The sequence below is a fragment of the Acipenser ruthenus genome, chromosome 50 (assembly GCF_902713425.1).
Source record: "Acipenser ruthenus chromosome 50, fAciRut3.2 maternal haplotype, whole genome shotgun sequence".
NCBI classification, from domain to species: domain Eukaryota; kingdom Metazoa; phylum Chordata; class Actinopteri; order Acipenseriformes; family Acipenseridae; genus Acipenser; species Acipenser ruthenus.
This window is the reverse complement of record NC_081238.1, coordinates 5,381,379-5,401,671: the sequence shown is the minus strand read 5'-3', so window position 1 is coordinate 5,401,671 and position 20,293 is coordinate 5,381,379. Positions and strand designations below refer to the sequence as shown.

Here is a 20,293-nt window from a genome sequence, read left to right as displayed (position 1 = left end):
ACTTTTTTACACAGAGAATTGTGAGGGTCTGGAACCAACTCCCCAGTAATGTTGTTGAAGCTGACACCCTGGGATCCTTCAAGAAGCTGCTTGATGAGATTCTGGGATCAATAAGCTACTAACAACCAAACGAGCAAGATGGGCTGAATGGCCTCCTCTCGTTTGTAAACTTTCTTATGTTCTTATAACAATGCTGTTGTGTCCAAACATGGATGGTACCAACATATATTGATTCTTTATTGGCAGCCATTAAGTTCTCTATTATCTTTTCCATGCATATTTTTGGTTGCTTCTTGCAGCAGCAGCAAGGAGAAGTTTGTCCTCCATGATCAAGGAGTGGAAGTCTGCACACCCCACATCAAAATAGAGGCTCACAAGGAGCTCACTTTTGATAAGCTCTATTGAACACCTGTTACATTTGTTTTGTGATGGACACCACAGTTGACGTGTGTTATCGCCACTAAAAGCTGAGTTCAGAGATAACCCAAACCTCTCCAATGAGCTGGTAATGAATTTCACAATGCCATATGCAGATTCATCTGGATTTTAAACAGCATTATATATATAAATAAAAAAATGTTCTCAAAAAGATAGGTGTCAGAATTATTGGCACCCCTAAGATTCTTGTAAATAAAATCAAATTAAATTAAATCTGCATTAACATTTTACTTCTTTAAATTCATCTCAGTCTTAAGGAACTGTATTGTGGCCTTCCATGGCTTACTGTTTCACTGGGGTATAAAAATTAGGTAACACGCATATGAAATCCATTTGTCATCCATCACCATGGGGAAAGGCAAAGAACTCACAAATGAAGAGACAAATGGTTGTTGACCTTTAAATCAGGCAATTGGTACAAAACAATAGCTAAAAAAACTAAATATACCACTTACCACTATTAGGGCAATAATTAAGAAGTTCAAAACCACTGGAACAGTGGTAAACTTGCCTGGTAGAGGAAGCAAGTGTGTCTTGCCCCCATGCACAGTGAGGCAGATGGTTCGGGAGATAAAGGGAAATCCAAGGGCCACAGCTGGAGAATTACAGAACTTGGTTGCATCTTGGGGTCACCAAGTCGCCAAATCTACAATTTGACGCCACCTCCATGCCAAAAGGCTATTTGGAAGGGTTGCCAGAAAAAAGCCTTTGAGAGCAACCAACAAACGTAAGTGCCTGGAGTTTGCTAAACGACATTGGCACTTCAATTGGATCCGGGTTTTATGGTCAGATGAAAATAGAGCTCTTTGGCCACGCACACCAGCAGTGGGTTTGGCGTCGAAAGAAGGATGCCTGTGCAGAAAAGAACGTCATACCTACTGTAAAATATGGTGGTGGATCTTTGATGTTATGTGGCTGTTTTGCTTCCACTGATCCTGGGGTCATTGTTAAGATCAACGGCATCATGAACTCTACCCAGTATAAGGACATTTTAGCCAATGATTGTGACACTTCATTTTTTTTGGAAATAAATTTATTTAAAGTTGAGAAATGTAACACGTTGTAACATGTTCAATGCAAACTATTAAAATGCAAATATATAAATAGGCTACATCTTAGATTATAAGAACCCAGAAAATGATTGACACATTAAAACGCCATTTACATATCACACATCAACAAAAATACACCATGTGGATGGGGCTTCCCATCCACGTTACTAAACAATAACAAAATAAACAAATGGCTACGCCGTCATACATTTAAATACTAAATCATAATAAACACAAAACAATAATCTGCACAGGGGCGGAGGGGACTCCGTTCTAAACTAAAATAAACAAAACAATGTACAGGGCTGCTCGCCCTGCTACAGTATCATACAGTTCCGAAAATATATCAAAAAATATGTTTGTTCTGTATGGGATGCTGTGATGGCACAAGTATAGTTCTCAAGTTATGACAAAAGTACACATTATTTAAGTCTAGTTTTGCATACATATAACCCCCAGAACAAAAAGTAACAAAGTAAAAAGTAAACTTTTGTTTGTAAAGGTTTGTTTGTTTTTTAATGCCAAGGCAGCTTTAATTTCATGTTTTATACATTGCAAAGACATGTATGTGATTGATTGAAGAATTCTCAGTTTACCATTTTAATCAGTTTACCATTTTAGTACAAGAAATAAGACTGCTGTCAACACATAATGAAGGATTTTTTTAATAAACCAATAATGTAATATATTATGAGCAAGAACAGAACGGGCCACATATTCATTACTATATGCATCATATGCTAGAACTGAAGTTTAATGCATGAATCAAAGGGGGTAAATACAAAACATGTCCTACCGAGCAGTAGTGTAGACTGCTTTCCTTGTACAATAGCCAGGTAAACCTCTAAGGGTCGAATGCACCAGCATGGATTTAATAAAACTCAGTTTAGCACTAAACTGGGGTTAGTTGATCTAGAATTATGTTTTAATCATAGTTACATTGCACCACACAAATTGAAACCAGGATTATTAAATCTTGGATTAAGCAGATAATCCTAGATTTCTGATTAGCAATCAGTCATTATTTGTATACAGCGTGTTTAGCAAATGTAGGAGATCAAGCATAAGAAAACATTATATTCTATTAATTTTACTCATCATATACAATTATCTGCCCAGGTGATGTTTTAACTTGATTATCAAAAAGAAACAAAAGAGGCCCCACATGCAGCCTGCAGCTTTCGTACAACCCTTAGCCCGATCTCTAGTTATGCCGACCGGGTCGTCCTGCATTAATTCCGAATATCAAGTAACTGCAACAACAGCTTTGTTTTACTTTGCGTAAACTTTTAAATATTTATTTTTTGTGAAAGTGTTTATTAGCTACCTAAAGTGGCAAATTCTAATAGATTTATTGTATTGTCCTTGATTACGTTTCAGGGAAAAAAAGCTACAAAGTTACAGAAAGTATTCATTTACTGGAGATGATACATTTGTAATGAGCATTAATTGAAGGCCACTGAAGTGTGTTAGTTATCGACACCTGTACATGCAGGGATTCATTTGTAAACAAAAAGGTACAAATTCTTATAATTACAGAAGCAGGACATCATTTCTTCTATCATATTCCACTGCCCTTGATTTACAGTAGCTTCCACATAATGTGCTTTAAGTTGTCATGTGCTTGTGGGTTTCATGGCTGCCTGCTGACCTTTGCCTAGCTCCGTTTTAATATAATCTTCAGGTTTGAACAAGACCAGCGGTGGGCCGACTAATCTGATGAATAGGAGCGACAAGCACTAGTTTGTTGGTGTTTCGCCTTTTGGGTTATGAAATGAAAATAGTATAGTTTCTAGGGGTGCAACAATTAATCTATGCATCGATTACTGATCATCTGTCCATAAATTTCCCGAGCTTCGATTACATATTGGTAAGGCTGTGTGGTTAACCGATTTTTTCTGTGTAACAAAGAAAATCAAAAGGCTGAAGTTGAAGAAGGTGTGCCACAGACCACTCCATAGGTAACTATCGTACAACTCCAGATCTAGACCTAAAATTATACTGAATGAATAACAATCACAATATGGACAATATTAAAAACATTTCCCAAGACTAATATTGATATATCTAATTGTTGCAGTGCATTATAAACTGACTGAATGAATAGCTGATCAGTTTACTCTGGTGTGATCGGAAGAGGAATTGAAAGCACATTTTATTTTAAACCAGCTCCAAGGAAGGTTTCAAATTAATCCACCTCTCGATTTAAATGTGGATTAAAATTAGTGGTGCAATGTGATTTTATTTGTATCTTTTATGTTTAAGAAATATTTTACCTTGGATTAATTTTAAACAAGGAATACATATAAAATCTGGTTTAAAGTTTTGTGCAACATGATTAAAATATAACCCTTAATTTAATCTGGGTTAGTGGTTAATCCACATTGGTGCATTTGACCCTAAAGCTTTAAAGGGATACTACCTCTACGTTCTTGAAGTTTTTTTTTTATATATATATATATATATATATATATATATATATATATATATAATCTGCAATTGTCTTTTTTACATTCCAGAATGAGGCAGATACAAGCCAGTTTAACCATGGGTTCCTGCATGGGACACTATAACAAGGTCTGCATTAGATTCGGTGTCTACTGTACCAAAGACTGGATAGAGTTTATCAGTGAAATCTTCGGTATATGTGTAGATATGGCTTTTTTTTTCAGCATCGTAAAAGGAGAGCTGCCCTTCCTCATAATCCAGATACACACCCAGCCTCTGGGGCTTCAGACTCAGGGGGAGAGGGGTAAAAGGGACAGTGAGAGCCTTGAATTCACTACCCCTCTCCAGCCTCAGGGTCCAGTAACCCATGCTGGTATTCAGGAAGCTGTAGCCATTTCTCGTGGAAGACTTAGTGGTGACTCCTAGCCTCCAGTCTCTCTTCTCTCCCACCTCTACCTCCCAGTATTGTCTCCCGGATGTGAAGCCCTCCATGCCCAGAACACAATACCAGCCCATATATTTACTGCTATTGACAAGGTGACCATTTCGAACAGCGCCACTTCTCACTCGTTTCCTATCCTTGGACAAGATGAGGTCAGGGTTTGCTGTTTCTTGGTCCAGAGTCACATCAACTGTGAAAAAGAGTGAAAAGTGTGTCGATCAGCCAGTCAAAAAATGCATTTTGGAGTAATCACATGATGAGCTGTGTGGTCGAAAGGGAAAGTGTATAAAACTCTGAGCTGTAGTTAAAAGTCATGCACATAACGTAATATTTTATGGGTTGTATATCCAGGAGATGTTTTTATGAATCACAAAACAGCAGAACTCACTGTTTTTTTATGCTGTTACTACTGACCCACCTATATAAAATTACAACATCATTGAGTATTATGATTATTAGGGCTGTATCTTTTTTCACTGTAAAACATGGCTTGTGTCACAGCATTTCATGGTCTAAAAATAGGTATTTCACTATTAAACATAATAATTATTAAAGCAGAAAAATGGCATTATCACATTTAACATCGACCGTTTTCTCTGGAGTTATTATACAACAAATGCCGAGCTGAAAAGCAGTAAATGCTCAATTGTAGAATATTTTGTTTTTTACATCCACCTTTTTAAAGACATTCTAGTTTCACCACCTGTGATTTATCTTACAAAAGAAGAACATAAATGTAAAAAATAACCAAAGATGTGAAATGTCTCCTTCATGTGCTGGACAGCAATATTTAGCTGGTGTCTTTTTCATTAAATACATTTTAACACTAGAAGGACCAGAGATATACTCATACCTAGAAGCCCCGCAGCAGTCTTTCTGACGGCTGTATTCAAAACACTGTAAATAGTATAATGAAAGGAGAAACAATTGGATGTAATTCGTTTTTTTATTGAGTATGTTACGTAAACATCTGAAAAACCGAAGCGCGCATATATATATATATATATATATATATATATATATATATATATATATATATACATACATACACTACCGGTAAAAAGTTTTAGAACACCCCCATTTTTCTAGTTTTTATTGAAATTTAAGCAGTTCAAACCAGTGAATAACCTGAAATGGTACAAAGGTAGGCGGTAAACTGCCAGAGGTTAAAAAAAAAGTTTAGGTTACCAAAAACTGAAAAATAATGTACATTTCAGAGTTATACAAAAAGGCCTTTTTCAGGGAACAAGTAATGGGTTAACAACTTACAGCTGTTCTGCAGCAATGGAAGTAAATTAAGCCTTGAAAGTTGATGCTAACAATTCCTACAGGTGTCCCAACTTTTGTTGATTACTTAAAAACCCTCTGTCTGTATAAAAGCAGTGTTGGAACAGACTGTCTTACTACACCCTCTTAAGCATTATTTGGACAGTATTGTACTGCAGGAAGTAGTATATTGCTCTCATAATGGCGAGAAAAAGGCAATTAACAAAGGAAGACAGACAGACCATTATAACCCTTAAAAGTGTAGGTCTTTCCTTTAGAGAAATTGCAAAGAAAGCCAAGGTGTCAGTGAGTACAGTTTCCTACACCATCAAAAGGCACTAGGAAACTGGAGGAAACTCTGACAGGAAGAGGTCTGGCAGACCCAAAGCCACAACAGAATCAGAAGACAAGTTTCTGAGAGTCACAGCTTGCGTGATAGGCGGCTCACAGGACAACAGCTTCAAGCACAGCTTAACACTGGTCGAAGTAAGCAAGTCTCAGTTTCAACTGTGAAGAGAAGACTTCGAGCTGCAGGTTTGACAGGTCAAGTGGCAGTAAGAAAGCCATTGCTAAGATGGCAAAATAAGAAAAAGAGGCTTGCCTGGGCCATGAAGCACCGCCAGTGGACTACTGAAGACTGGAAGAAGGTCTTATGGACCGATGAATCAAAATTTGAAATCTTCGGTTCATCACGCAGGGTTTTTGTACGCCGTCGAGTAGGCGAAAGGATGGTTCCTCGGTGTGTGACACCAACTGTCAAACATGGAGGAGGAAGCGTGATGGTCTGGGGCTCTTTTGCTGGATCCAGAGTCGGCGACTTGCACAGAGTGAGTGGCACCCTGAACCAAAACTGCTACCACAGCATTTTGCAGCGCCATGCAATACCCTCTGGTATACGCCTAGTTGGTCAGGGGTTCCTCCTACAGCAAGATAATGACCCAAAACATACCTCCAGGCTATGTCAGAACTACCTTAGAAGAAAAGAACAAGACGGTAGGCTTCAAATCATGGAATGGCCAGCACAGTCTCCAGACTTAAACCCCATCGAGCTGGTTTGGGATGAACTGGACAGAAGGGTGAAAGCAAAGCAACCTACAAGTGCAACACATTTGTGAGAACTTCTGCAACAGTGTTGGGAAGAACTTTCCGAACAATATTTGATTTCCATTGTAGAAAGAATGCCACGAGTGTGTTCGGCTGTTATATCTGCAAAAGGTGGCTACTTTGAGGAGTCAAAAATTTAGATTAAATTTTGTTAAACAAAACGATTCCATGATTTCTTTTTTATCTCCAATTGTTTATTTGTTCTATGCTTTAATTTCAGAGTACATTGAGACATTAAACTGCGTAAATTTCAATAAAAACTGGAAAAATTGAGGTGTTCTAAAACTTTTGACTGGTAGTGTATATATATATATATATATATATATATATATATATATATATATATATATATATATATATATATATGAACATTTATTTTACAAATCAAAACAAGAAAATGTAAATAAATAAACATCTGAACAGTCATCGCTGCTTTACAAGATACATATTTATAAAACTGAAACGATAGCAATACATTTTTCAAAACTTTTCAACTTTTCAACAGCAAGGGCACAGGGCACAGCTGTCCGAATTTTTATTTTTATTGCACTTGCCAACCTGGCATTGGTGTCTCTTACAGCTCTCAGCGGGGTTGCCAGCTTCAGCTGTGGGTGCACGCTTGGCAGTCTCCCTCTGTTCCAAATGCTTCTTGCGAAGTTCCTGTGCTAACTGTCAAATATATTCTCTCCTTGGTAAATTGTTCTCTGTGCATTCTTTGTAAAGTACTCAGGAGTTGATGGCTGCTAGGTCCAATACATTGTAAAACACCTGAAAAGGCCACCGTCAGGAGACAGCTTTCACGGAATACTTCTATGCCATCTGATCCAAAACATCAACTCCATATTTTGTTGCGCTGTAAAACTCCACGGTCTCTGGTATTTATTTTCACTAATCCAACAGCACAGCTGGCAAGCAGGCGCCAGCCTTTGAAAATATCTAATCTAATTACAGCTAAGCACATTGCGGACTTGTAAATAAAAATAATTAAGTAGAATACCGTTCTGTATAATCACAATACAATTGTTTTCGGTGTGGCCGTCAATGTGACTGCTCCCGGGGCTTTCAGGTATAATGTAATATATCTCCTTTATTTCTACACTCCCGCGTTTCATGCTTTGTGAGAATATTTAATACATACAGACAGAAAGATACGTGAACGTGCAGCCCCATATGTGTTACACGACTGGAGAAAACTACATTTTAAAACCAAAAACCACGAAAATGACTGCCGCAGGGCTTCTAGCGTTAAAGAAATGGTGTAGCTCTATGCAGTGTGTGTTCAATCTTTTACCGAAGAAAATTGAACTGGCTGCCAGGTTCCTAAATGCAGTGAAACAGGTGGTGCGTCAACAAGGCAAATGTTTGCTGTATTTATTAAGTGCTTAATAAAGTGTATTGAAGCAGCAGAGAGGAGCACCAACTGGCTGTGGTTGAGATTCTGGCTGGGGATCTCAAGCACAATAGAAAGAAAGAAACGCTGATGTATGGGTAAGTAAGCTGGGCTGAGTTGAGTGGGGGACGGAGGGGGGTGATGCTGGGACGCCAGAATCACCGTCGAACCCTCTTGAGGTGTCGTGGGCTAGTCGACGAAACACCGAGGATAGAAGGTGCCCACTTGAAGACCCCAGGGATGTACCCTACTTAGCTCAATCCAGACGGTTGTCATGCTGATGCGCTGGGGAGACCACACTGTGGTTGATCCCCGGAGCCAGCATCACAGCCGTTGTGCGTGTTGATGCGCTAGGGAGGTAATAAGCTGATCCCTGGAGCCAGCGTTACACTTCAGCCATCGACACAAGACAGAAGGATATCTACATCATCATATGGAAGGAAGCGCAAATGGATGGAGACGCGTATGGATCACATTAGTTTACTGTAAAGCTACGTCTTAGTTGGTGCTTATCTTGGCGAGAGCTGAGTTCAAATCAGCATGAAGTTTTAACAGCTACTCTCGTGGAATGGAAATCATTACGCTATTTCCGAAATGGGAATTTTCACTGAAAACTATATATTACACGACAATGGGTACATTTCATGGAAATCGTGAAATCTGTGATAACAGTGAAAAAATACAGACTCTATTATTTTTATTTGGTATAAAAGGTTAAATTACTTAATAATTAAAATAATACCTGATGCATCAATAATCCACTTCCAGACTAGAAAGAAAGAAATAGATATTTAAAAAAAATAATCAAATACACAAAAATCAACAAAACAGCAGCAATGTTCATCTCAATCAGCAAATTGTAATTGTGAGGAATACCTGAATCAGGGATGCATCTGACAGCACCTGTGTAGAGAAAGTAAAGAAATAATCAAATCACCATACCTGTCCAAGCTTCAGAATTCTAATAAATGGGGTGTTCTAATACATTTGCACACGACTGTGTGTCTTTTTGCATATTCCCATCAAGTACATATGTTGCAATTTGAAAGAAATCAAATGTGGTCAAGCTTTTTGACCCAGTCGGAACATCTTACTTTCATTTTCCATACTCACCAATTGTTTGAGATCTTTGCTTCATAGAAAGCCACATACAAGGAATGGTCCCCTAAAAAACAAAACATTCATGTTAATCTATAACTTTAAACTCCTACAACTTGGGAAACCTCTTCTTATTAGGGCCATTCTAGGAACTAGGGCGACAATTTCAAGTTGTTTGCTGATTTAGTGCTTTTGCATTCCTTTAACCAAAGGTGTGTTTTTAGATTTGATGTATGTGTATATATATATATATATATATATATATATATATATATATATATATATATATATATATATATTGTAGGCTGGCTGAATGCAGGCACCACTTTTTAGTGTGGAATTAATCACAGAGGCGAACACAGGTTTGGTTGATCCGTGTGCTTTTATTTTGGGTCTTTTCCAGGTTGAAGGACATCAAACAAAAAAAACAAACAAAAATATCTTGCACTGAAGTGGTTTTAAATAACAAACTATTCTCAAGACAAACAAAAGGTTCCAACACTGCTCTGTCCTCTCCTCGGTAATGATCCCCTGTCTAGTGAATGCTCAGCCTTTTTTATGTGGCTGGGCTGGAGGAGATACTTGTTAACTGCATCGGCTACAGGTGCTGGGCAATTGAGGCAATGACTAATCTATTAATTAACATCCCTAACTATGAGCACCTGTAGCCCATAGCCCAATTATCTCCTCCTGCTCATGGCAAGCTGGTTCCAGAGCTGCCAGTGATCCCTCCTGTGCTGTTTGCTGGGTCCTGTCAGCCTCTCTCCGGCCCACCATGCACACCCCCTGGCTCACAATATATATATATATATATATAAAATGCTCAAATGTTTCTATTTTTCATATAAGGTTGGGAGAAGAAAATAGTTTGGAAAGATTTGGTGGTGGTTGCACCCTGTTTAATTTAAATAACAGTTGTTAAGATTATCCCACACAATAACAATTTAACTGTACAATTATTGTATATAATCGTATGCTCTTCATTGTAGTTCCCCCACAAACTTGCAATTATCCTATAATATTGTTTCAGCTCCTCTTGGCCCCTTGTTCCATATAGCTGGGGAGGCTCTCCTTAGTAATTTTCTAAGGTGGTTGGGGGGCTGCCCCCATCACTTTAGCCACTGCACCTATATAAGTAAAAACAGTTGTACTATTGACATTACAGGCAATTATCTGAAACCCGCTATTCGCGTACAGTAATTATTCTCATACATCACAGACACGTCTTTCGCAAGGGTGCTGGCTTGCTGCTCTCACCTTCTGTGGCTTCCCCAAGATCAGTGCCCACATGATTAACTCCAGGATGGGTAAGATGTTACTCAGCTTGCCTCGTTTCCACTCCTTCACCAGCTCATCAAGAACCTGAGACACATCCTCCCCAAGTGAGATAGAAACCTATGGTAAGAAAATAATACAGCTTTTTCATTCCTTGGCCTATTCCCAAAACAAGGCTGGTACAGTAAACAGTGTTATAAAATGACACAACTTAACACCTTAACCAGCAAGCCTCCTAAGAAAATATCTACATTTATTACTGAACATTTGCATTTAATAAGAGAATGTATAGTGCTGTGCACATTTATTGGAACACCCCATTGCTTGATTTGTTGTGCATATGAAATCAAACCACTGCAACTGAATATCTTGGAAAATTGTCAAAATAGACAAATGAGTGATTTACGAATTTAATTAATGACTTTAATAGGCCACACATGCAATTAATTTAAAACAGTAAGGGAAAGGGAACACATAGCCACCAATTGTAAAATGCATGAGACTTTTTAGAAGCCTAATTAAAGCACAAACATTGCCTCTCAGCAATGTGGAATTTCAAAGACTATTTCTATTTTCGATTAAGCTTTCTTGTAGCTCAAGGGGCACTTGTCTTTTAGATTTCATTGGTTGAACTTTAAAAATGACATTGAAATTGTTTTTTAAATATAAATCATTTCCAGTTGTTTTTTATTTTAATGTTGCGAGTTTGAGGCTCATGACCCCACAAGCTCACACCCCTCACAGCTCTGCAAGTAAGAGAGAGTGCATCTCACCGGGACACCTCCAAACTCACTACATGTGTGACCAGAAAAGCCTCATAAAACAGTCAGGTTCATAAAAATGTCAATCTAAACAGTGTTCAACAGTACCGGCACACTCTTGAGACTCATCGCCCACTCCATAATGATTTTCTGTTCTTGCTTCAATATCTGCTCTCCTCCCTTGCTCTTCTCTTCCCCCATGTTTTGTCCTTTATGGCGCTGCTCCCCCCTGCCCTGCTGTCCTCCATCTTTCTCCTCAGTCCCCTCAGATCCTGAGAACGCTACTCTGGGAGTCAGATCTAGAGAACTCCTCTCAGAAATCTAGGAGCAAAGCAAACCCACAAATATTACATAGAAACACACAAATCAACAAAAGCTAAGAAAAGCACTTGCACAACATGTACCCCCCTCTCCCAACCCCACCCTTCATCCTCCCAACCACACCCTTCATGCTCCCATCACTCTCCCAATCCCACATTTCACCCTCCTCCCCTCTCCCAAGACCACTCTCCTTATCAAGCCTCCCCAACCATATAATCTATAACAAAGGTGATTATAGCAACAGATAAATATCAAGCTTAATATTGAAAATATACCAATAAACACATTAAAAAATAGATAAATAGATAGATAAATACATGTTCCTTTTTTCATTTGTGAATTTCAGATTGCGGTGAGGAACAATGACCCTGTTTATACCAAGGAGGCTTCATGAAACACCCTCTGTCTGCCACACATAGACCAGAACTGGGCACAGTCGCTGCTGGCTTGAAACCAATAAGAGGAAAATGGTAAAAGGTCTGAAACAATGCAGGTGAAAAGAGCAAGTTGTGTTGAAAGTGATGTTACAAAGAAAGTAAGAATTACCGCGTGGCAGGGGGAAGCCACACCGTGCAAAAATGAACCAGCGGTAGATCTATTCACTAAGGTAATTATCTGCACAAATAAAGCACACTAAATGGTTCACTTGCAACTTGTCACAACAAGTGGAATTCAGCACGAGGTTTACACACACTGTATTATAGTGTATATATATATATATATATATATATATATATACACAGTACTGTGCAAAAGTTTTAGGCAGGTGTGAAAAAATGCTGTAAAGTAAGAATGCTTTCAAAAATGTTAAAAATGTTCATAGTTTATATTTATCAATTAACAAAATGCAAAGTGAGTGAACAGAAGAAAAATCTACATCAAATCAATATTTGGTGTGACCACCCTTTGCCTTCAAAACAGCATCAATTCTTCTAGGTACACTTGCACACAGTTTTTGAAGGAACTCGGCAGGTAGGTTGGCCCAAACATCTTGGAGAACTAACCACAGTTCTTCTGTGGATTTAGGCAGCCTCAGTTGCTTCTCTCTCTTCATGTAATCCCAGACAGACTCGATGATGTTGAGATCAGGGCTCTGTGGGGGCCATACCATCACTTCCAGGACTCCTTGTTCTTCTTTACGCTGAAGATAGTTCTTAATGACTTTCGCTGTATGTTTGGGGTCGTTGTCATGCTGCAGAATAAATTTGGGGCCAATCAGATGCCTCCCTGATGGTATTGCATGATGGATAAGTATCTGCCTGTACTCAGCATTGAGGAAACCATTAATTCTGACCAAATCCCAAACTCCATTTGCAGAAATGCAGGCCCAAACTTGCAAGGAACCTCCACCATGCTTCACTGTTGCCTGCAGACACTCATTCGTGTACCGCTCTCCAACCTTCGGCGAACAAACTGCCTTCTGCTACAGCCAAATATTACAAATTTTTACTCATCAGTCAAGAGCACCTGCTGCCATTTTTCTGCACCCCAGTTCCTGTGTTTTCGTGCATAGTTGAGTCACTTGGCCTTGTTTCCACTTCAGAGGTATGGCTTTTTGGCCGCAAGTCTTCCATGAAGGCCACTTCTGACCAGACTTCTCCGGACAGTAGATGGGTGTACCAGGGTCCCACTGTTTTCTGCCAATTCTGAGCTGATGGCACTGCTGGACATCTTCCGATTGCGAAGGGAAGTAAGCATGATGTGTCTTTCATCTGCTGCAGTAAGTTTCCTTGGCCGACCACTGCATCTACGGTCCTCAACGTTGCCCGTTTCTTTGTGCTTCTTCAAAAGAGCTTGGACAGCACATCTGGAAACCCCTGTCTGCCTAGAAATTTCTGCCTGGGAGAGACCTTGCTGATGCAGTATAACTACCTTGTGTCTTGTTGCTGTGCTCAGTCTTGCCATGGTGTATGACTTTTGACAGTAAACTGTCTTCAGCAACCTCACCTTGTTAGCTGAGTTTGGCTGTTCCTCACCCAGTTTTATTCCTCCTACACAGCTGTTTCTGTTTCAGTTAATGATTGTGTTTCAACCTACATATTTAATTGATGATCATTAGCACCTGTTTGGTATAATTGTTTAATCATACACCTGACTATATGCCTACAAAATCCCTGACTTTGTGCAAGTGTACCTAGAAGAATTGATGCTGTTTTGAAGGCAAAGGGTGGACACACCAAATATGGATTTGATTTAGATTTTTCTTCTGTTCACTCACTTTACATTTAGTTAATTGATAAATATAATCTATTAACATGTCTATTTTTGAAAGCATTCTTACTTTACAGCATTTTTTCACACCTGCCTAAAACTTTTGCACAGTACTGTATATATATATATTTTTTTTTGTCACAATGACAGCAACCAAGGAGGACAGAGTGAGGAATCTAAAGTTTACAGACCAGGAGCTAAATGTATTAGCAGAAGAAGTGGTGGGGAATTCTGAAAGGCTTTTTGGTGCTGAAACAGTGAGAACATTAACTTCAATGAAACATTAAGGACAAAATAAATGCGCTCTGTAGGAGGAGGGCGGGGGTCATGTCCCAAATCACAAGGTACTGCGAGACAGTCAAAGCAGAGAAAGTAATTGTTAATGAAATATTTATGTTTAACTCTGCAAATCAAATACATGTTTGTTTGTTCAACTTGATTTCCCTCTGATTTATTTTGTAATATTAATCAAAAGACAGCAAACATTCGCTCAGTGAATTAGAGGTTCACTATTTACATTTCAAAAAGTGTTTGGCAAAACAAAATCACTTTTTTAACATAAGATGCCGTTTGACTGCTTGTATTTATGACTGCACCTCAACTCGCACTCTGTGTACATTCATTTATTGAACATTTATAGTTTATTTTGTATATTTTAAAGCTATTTTAAGCATAGCCTACTTAAATATCATAAGTACATGGTGGCTATATAAATATATTAAAATAGCCGAAAGTGTTGCATGTACACCTGCCTCATAATCTTCGTATATCCCAGACTGTCTTAGGATGTACGAGTACACTGTAACATCGGAACTCGAGTCGCTATTGAAACAATCTTTTAAAATGAAACAAACTGGAAACAAGAGTCGTTTAAAATGATCTGTGTTGGCTGCAAAAAAAAACCAACTAAAAAGCAGACAAAACAGATTTTTTTAAAAACAACCTTGAATGACATATTCAGCAACATTTTCCAGTTTTCTAAACCTTTAAAATATATGTTGACACATTAATTACAATGACTGTGTAATTCTCATCGACTATTTTGCTGCCTTTAGTCCCAATATTAACACAGGAGAAACGTTAACTGCAAACCTGAAATGACAAAACCGAAGCTTTTGTGCTTTTATTTATTTTTATAAAAGACACTTTAGGGAGATACTCTCGTCTGAGTGTGTCACTGTTAGGCACAGCTCCACAATTAGGTTTTTTTTTCATTAAAAAAAGGCTGCACAAAGGCTTCCACTAATTCAAACATGTTGACATTACGTGCTTCTCCACTTTCTGTGCTGTTTTTAAACAATGCTGTGATTGTGACCTGCTTGTTCGGTAATTGTTTAGCCTGAACTTCAAGTTTGATTTTATTGTTTTTGTGTACTGCGCTGTCAAGATGTTTGTCAATAGTACCTTTTCTTAGCTGATCCAGACACATTATAAGTTGAGCAAAACAGAATCCCACCATCTGCATGCAACATCCCCTTTTCTTAGCTTTGAATGTGATTTCTGCTGAAATTAATTTAGCTTTTATTTATTTGTCAGCTGTCTGTATTTTCAATGTTAATCATACACTGCAAGCAAATAAATCAACAGATTTGAACAACCATTTTAAACTTCCCGCTTCTGACTCGCATGTTACATCATTGTACAGTATGAGGAATTTGTTTGATTCCCATTGCCGTAGTAACCAAATGCACGGCATTGATGCTGGACAGCTACTGTAGCGCTGCTTCTACTTGATAAAAGTATGAAATGAACAGGGGAGGTGAAGAGTTATGGAAAATACTGTAAGGAAAATACACAGCATATTGTTCACGGTAGGTAGGCATATCATGAATTTTCTAGGGCCCTACATATAAGGCTAGTATGATCTGTGCTCAATCTGTATCTAGTTATTGCCTCCTCACACAGCCCTAGTAACCTTTGCCTGGTCTGAAATACTCTCTCCCTGACTCTTCTCGCTCTCCTGTGCTGCTCTCCTGCTGGTTCTGTGACACTGCCTGGTTTCAGTAAGCGGCATTTTTAACACACGCTGAGGCACATAGTAAAGTTAGTACCCTTAATTGAATATGGTTTGTATATCAGATACCTCCCTCGTGGAATTTTGTGATGTGATCTGCATGCACTTCCACACATTAACATTATTCATTAGATTTAAATGACGCTAACGCTGTACTTTTTCCACACGCTTTTTTCACGTGCTAGTTTGCCAGCCACTAGTTAGTGAATACAAAAGGTGCACAAAGCACACAGTAAAGGGGCTTACTGTGTGCAAAACACATTACTGCTGTTTGGTGCATGAGGCCCTAAGAAAGCAAACAAGTTAAAAGTCATGTAGGCTCTATGCTAGCTTGGTATAAATACTGCCATAAGAGATATGGTCATTTGAGAAGCTCCCAATACCTCCAGACCATCAAGAAAATCGATGTAGTGCCTGGAGCTACTGTCAGTGGATGGTAAATCGATCACTTACTTTATCTCTGTTAATGCTACTGGCACGTCATTGCATCTAAACAATAATGTTCAAAGTACAGTGTAGTGCTTGGTATTTGGAACTAATACATGGAAAACACGATTAAGATTTGAAACATGGCCTGGTCTAATCCTTATTAAAATCTGATTATATATGATGTAAATAATGCCAAAAACATGTGGTAGTGATAGCAAATTTGCTCCAGGCTTCAACTGTGAATGATCTGTGTCTCTCTTACCTGGAACCGCCTGTTTAACTCTTTGGCCCATTCCATGATGAAGCTGCGGCACTCAACCAGGCTAAATGTGTCCTCATTCTTCCAAAGACTGTGTGGTATGTCAGTGTTCTGGAATCAAATATCACAATTATTTCAGAAATATGCAATGTGCGTTTCTGAAATCCTGACAAGGTAGCTTACTATGATCTACATCAACTTGTAAATATATAAGTACGTTCGGACAGACACATCCTCCAACAAGGCTCTACCCATCTTACTTAAAATGTACTATATCTTTAAAATATGCCTTTACAAGCACGTCTGTGCTTAGCCATGCCACTACGCTACGTCAATGGATTGCACGACAGTGAGAGATGGGATGAGGCTGAGAGGAAAGACCAATGATGAAAAACACTCCCTATCTCTGAATGATCGAGTCACACCTCCCACCCCTCAGTGATGCACTCACACACAAGGCTCTGTCACACAAGCACCAAAACACACAGAGAATGCTAACAGGTCTGAACAAGAATGACACAGTTTACAAACACACATTATTTACAGAGCACTCCCATCCCCTTCCCCAGTCCATAATCAGGTTCATTCCCACATTGTCTTGCAAATCAGCTGCCCCCACCCCCCCCTGCTACAATATCAACAGCTCACGTGACACTACCAGCATGCATGCTTAGACTCAAACAAGTAGGGAAGTGCTGTGCAGCCTTGGATTCTGGGCAGTGAATAAACAGTCTGATCACTGACACCTTGGATTCTGGGCAGTGAATAAACAGTCTAATCACTGACACCTTGGATTCTGGGCAGTGAATAAACAGTCTGATCACTGACACCTTGGATTCTGGGCAGTGAATAAACAGTCTGATCACTGACACCTTGGATTCTGGGCAGTGAATAAACAGTCTGATCACTGACACCTTGGATTCTGGGCAGAGAATAAACAGTCTGAAATCAGAGAGATTATTATTTTATTTACTCTGCTCAACAACACACAGTTCAGCAGCCCATTTCATGCAGTTGCGTAAGTGGTTCACTGGAGAGGTACAATGTAAGTGCAATGTTAGTATGGACTGGCAGCTTGCACTATACATGACCAACGCTTCAACACGAATAGGGACAGATCACCCCCTCCCTCCTTCCTTCTTATCCATTTTACCAGTTTAAATTTGTTAGATCTTTTGGCGGTTTACCGTCCCTCTCCTCTCCTTTTCTCTGTACCTGTGAGACTTTGTTCAGCTCCTTTGCCAGATTAATGATAAAGCCTCGACATTCTTCCAGGCTCCAATCAGTAATCACTTGACGTCTGGATTTTTTACTCTGAAAAATCAACCAATCACTCAATCAATCAATCAATCAATCAATCAGTTGTGGTTTTTATAGATTTATCTCATCTGCCTAAATTAAATTACAGTAAAACACCAAAAAGAAATTTAACATGCAATAAATAGTCTAAACATGTTAAATGTATTTACTATTTGTCTAGTAAATCACTATTTAATATACAAATAATTAAATCAACATTAGTCACTGATAAAGCATATTGTGTAATTACCACAATTAGTTTGATTTTATTCAGGAGAATATTTTGAAAGCTCATATGACCCTTGGCTCTCTTTTACAAATAATCATGTTTACTTGTTGAAATTTGTTTTTTGACCATTGCTGTCGGAAACAGTTTCCTGTACACTCTCTCTTGCTCGTCTGTCTCGTACGTACCTTGAATACACTCTTCATGACGCTTTTCAGTTTCAGGGTCCAGTCAGTAATCTACAAAAGCAAAATCGTACACATTGTTTTCAGCAATATCGCATTTGTACAGAACACTGTAGATCTTAATGCATGACACCTTTAATTCCCCTCATACTTCACGACAGAGTGTTTAACCTATTCAATGTGTTTGTCTCCCACCGAATAACACAGAACACATAATATACAGCTTTGAACTTAATTATAAGGAAAATGCAAATTGATCTTAATAACTAAGACTGTATTTTTTTCAGTTATCACAGATTTCACAATTTCATGAAATGTACCCATTGTCGTGTAATATGTAGTTTTCAGTGAAAATTCCCATTTCTGAAATAGTGTAAATATATTTTATTAAGAACTCTGCTCTCCTTCTAATCTCTGGAGGTTCTTCATTCAGCCCTTGCTCCTGTCCTGTAAACTTGTAAAAAATCACACTTTAAGCAAAGCCTCTTATCATGCACCAGTACTTGAGCTGATGGTTTCAAAGACATGTTTCTTCTTGGGGGTTTTGGTAGTTGTTCTGAAGTAATACTGGTCTCACCATACCTTATCATTGGTGAGATTTGGTTTATCTAAACCATAGGACCTGCTGTCTCGTGCTGATGTTTCAACCTTGTTGCAATTGTCGAAACTGCCAAAACTCAAGCAAATACTGGTGATTTCTGATGTACCTGGAAGCACAGAGACAGAGAGAAATTAAGGGTTTGTTCAATAGTAAAAACATGGGACTGAAGAAAGTTGAGAAAATGAAGGAGCAGGTAATATTACAGGTGTGACAGCCAAGGATTTAAAGCTAACATAATCATTTCCTGAATCTTATATGTTTCGTACTTCTCAAATATTATTTATTTATTTATTTTTAAATCTAGTAGTCGGCAATTGTTTTTTTTTTATCATTTTCTCCCAATTTAGAATAGCCAATTACTTTTAGGCTCAGCTCACCATTACCACCCCTGCGCTGACTCGGGAACGGCGAAGACGAACACACGCTATCCTCTGAAGCGTGTGCCGTCAGCCGACCGCTTTTTTTTCACCCTGCAGACCCACCATGTAGCCACCTCAGAGCTACAGCATCGGAGGAAGACGCAGCTCTGGGCATCTTACACGCAAGCCTGCAGGCGCCCGGACAGACTACAGGGATCGCTGGTGCGTGGTGAGCCGAGGACACCCTGGCAGACCTAACCCTCCCTCCCCCCGGGTGGCACTCGGCCAATTGTACACCACCCCCTGGGAGCTCCCATCCGCGGTCGGCAGTGGAATAGTCTGGACTCGAACCGGCAATGTCCAGGCTATAGGGTGCATCCTGCACTCCACGCAGAAAGCCTTTACCAGATGCGCCACTCGGGAGCCCATCAAATATTATTTTTTGAAATAAACGCATAAAAAAGCATGTATTTTCATTTTAATATTTCATTTTAATATCTGGTACTACACTAGGTTATCTCTGTTTGTAAGCCTTTCTTTTAGGTTGTATTGCCCTTCATTAGTCAAATCTGATGAAGCGTGATAATGACCACACCCCATCAACGCATTCTTTAGTGTTATTAATCAACCAGCTGCTTCCCCAGCTAAGGTCACCTGCTCAGACCTTAAAGACACTGCGGAGGTGAATGACCTCAGAAGTGCAGTGTCAGGCTTTGTGCGAGCAAGGCAAGCAAACTGAGAACTTTCTATAACCTGGAGTAGTACCATCTGTCAGAATTTAAAATAAAAATATGTGTTAGCTATAACATTTCAGGAATGCACTTTTCACATATATACATGGAAGCTCAACTGCTTTATATACAGTACTGTGCAAAAGTTTTAGGCAGGTGTGAAAAAATGCAGTAAAGTAAGAATGCTTTCAAAAATAGACATGTTAATAGATTATATTTATCAATTAACAAAATGCAAAGTGAGTGAACAGAAGAAAAATCTACATTAAATCAATATTTGGTGTGACCACCCTTTGCCTTCAAAACAGCATCAATTCTTCTAGGTACACTTGCACACAGTTTTTGAAGGAACTCGGCAGGTAGGTTGGCCCAAACATCTTGGAG

General features: G+C 38.9%; 1 protein-coding gene across 3 annotated transcripts in view; it reads right to left on the bottom strand.

Moving 5' to 3' along the window:
* Positions 1-1,463: 1,463 nt before the first annotated feature.
* LOC117404707 (E3 ubiquitin-protein ligase TRIM69-like) overlaps positions 1,464-20,293 on the bottom strand; it is a 35,595-nt gene continuing 16,765 nt past the window's right edge. For all 3 annotated transcript variants that reach the window (XM_059015413.1, XM_059015412.1, XM_059015411.1), the window contains 10 exons: positions 18,801-18,925; positions 18,222-18,272; positions 17,724-17,822; positions 16,512-16,619; positions 11,383-11,595; positions 10,496-10,633; positions 9,254-9,305; positions 9,017-9,043; positions 8,883-8,909; positions 1,464-4,570 (listed from right to left, as the gene is read on the bottom strand). In XM_059015413.1, the coding sequence (XP_058871396.1) occupies positions 4,032-4,570; positions 8,883-8,909; positions 9,017-9,043; positions 9,254-9,305; positions 10,496-10,633; positions 11,383-11,595; positions 16,512-16,619; positions 17,724-17,822; positions 18,222-18,272; positions 18,801-18,925 (1,379 nt within the window). In that variant the 3' untranslated portion in view covers positions 1,464-4,031. The remainder of the gene's footprint in view (positions 4,571-8,882; positions 8,910-9,016; positions 9,044-9,253; positions 9,306-10,495; positions 10,634-11,382; positions 11,596-16,511; positions 16,620-17,723; positions 17,823-18,221; positions 18,273-18,800; positions 18,926-20,293) is intronic.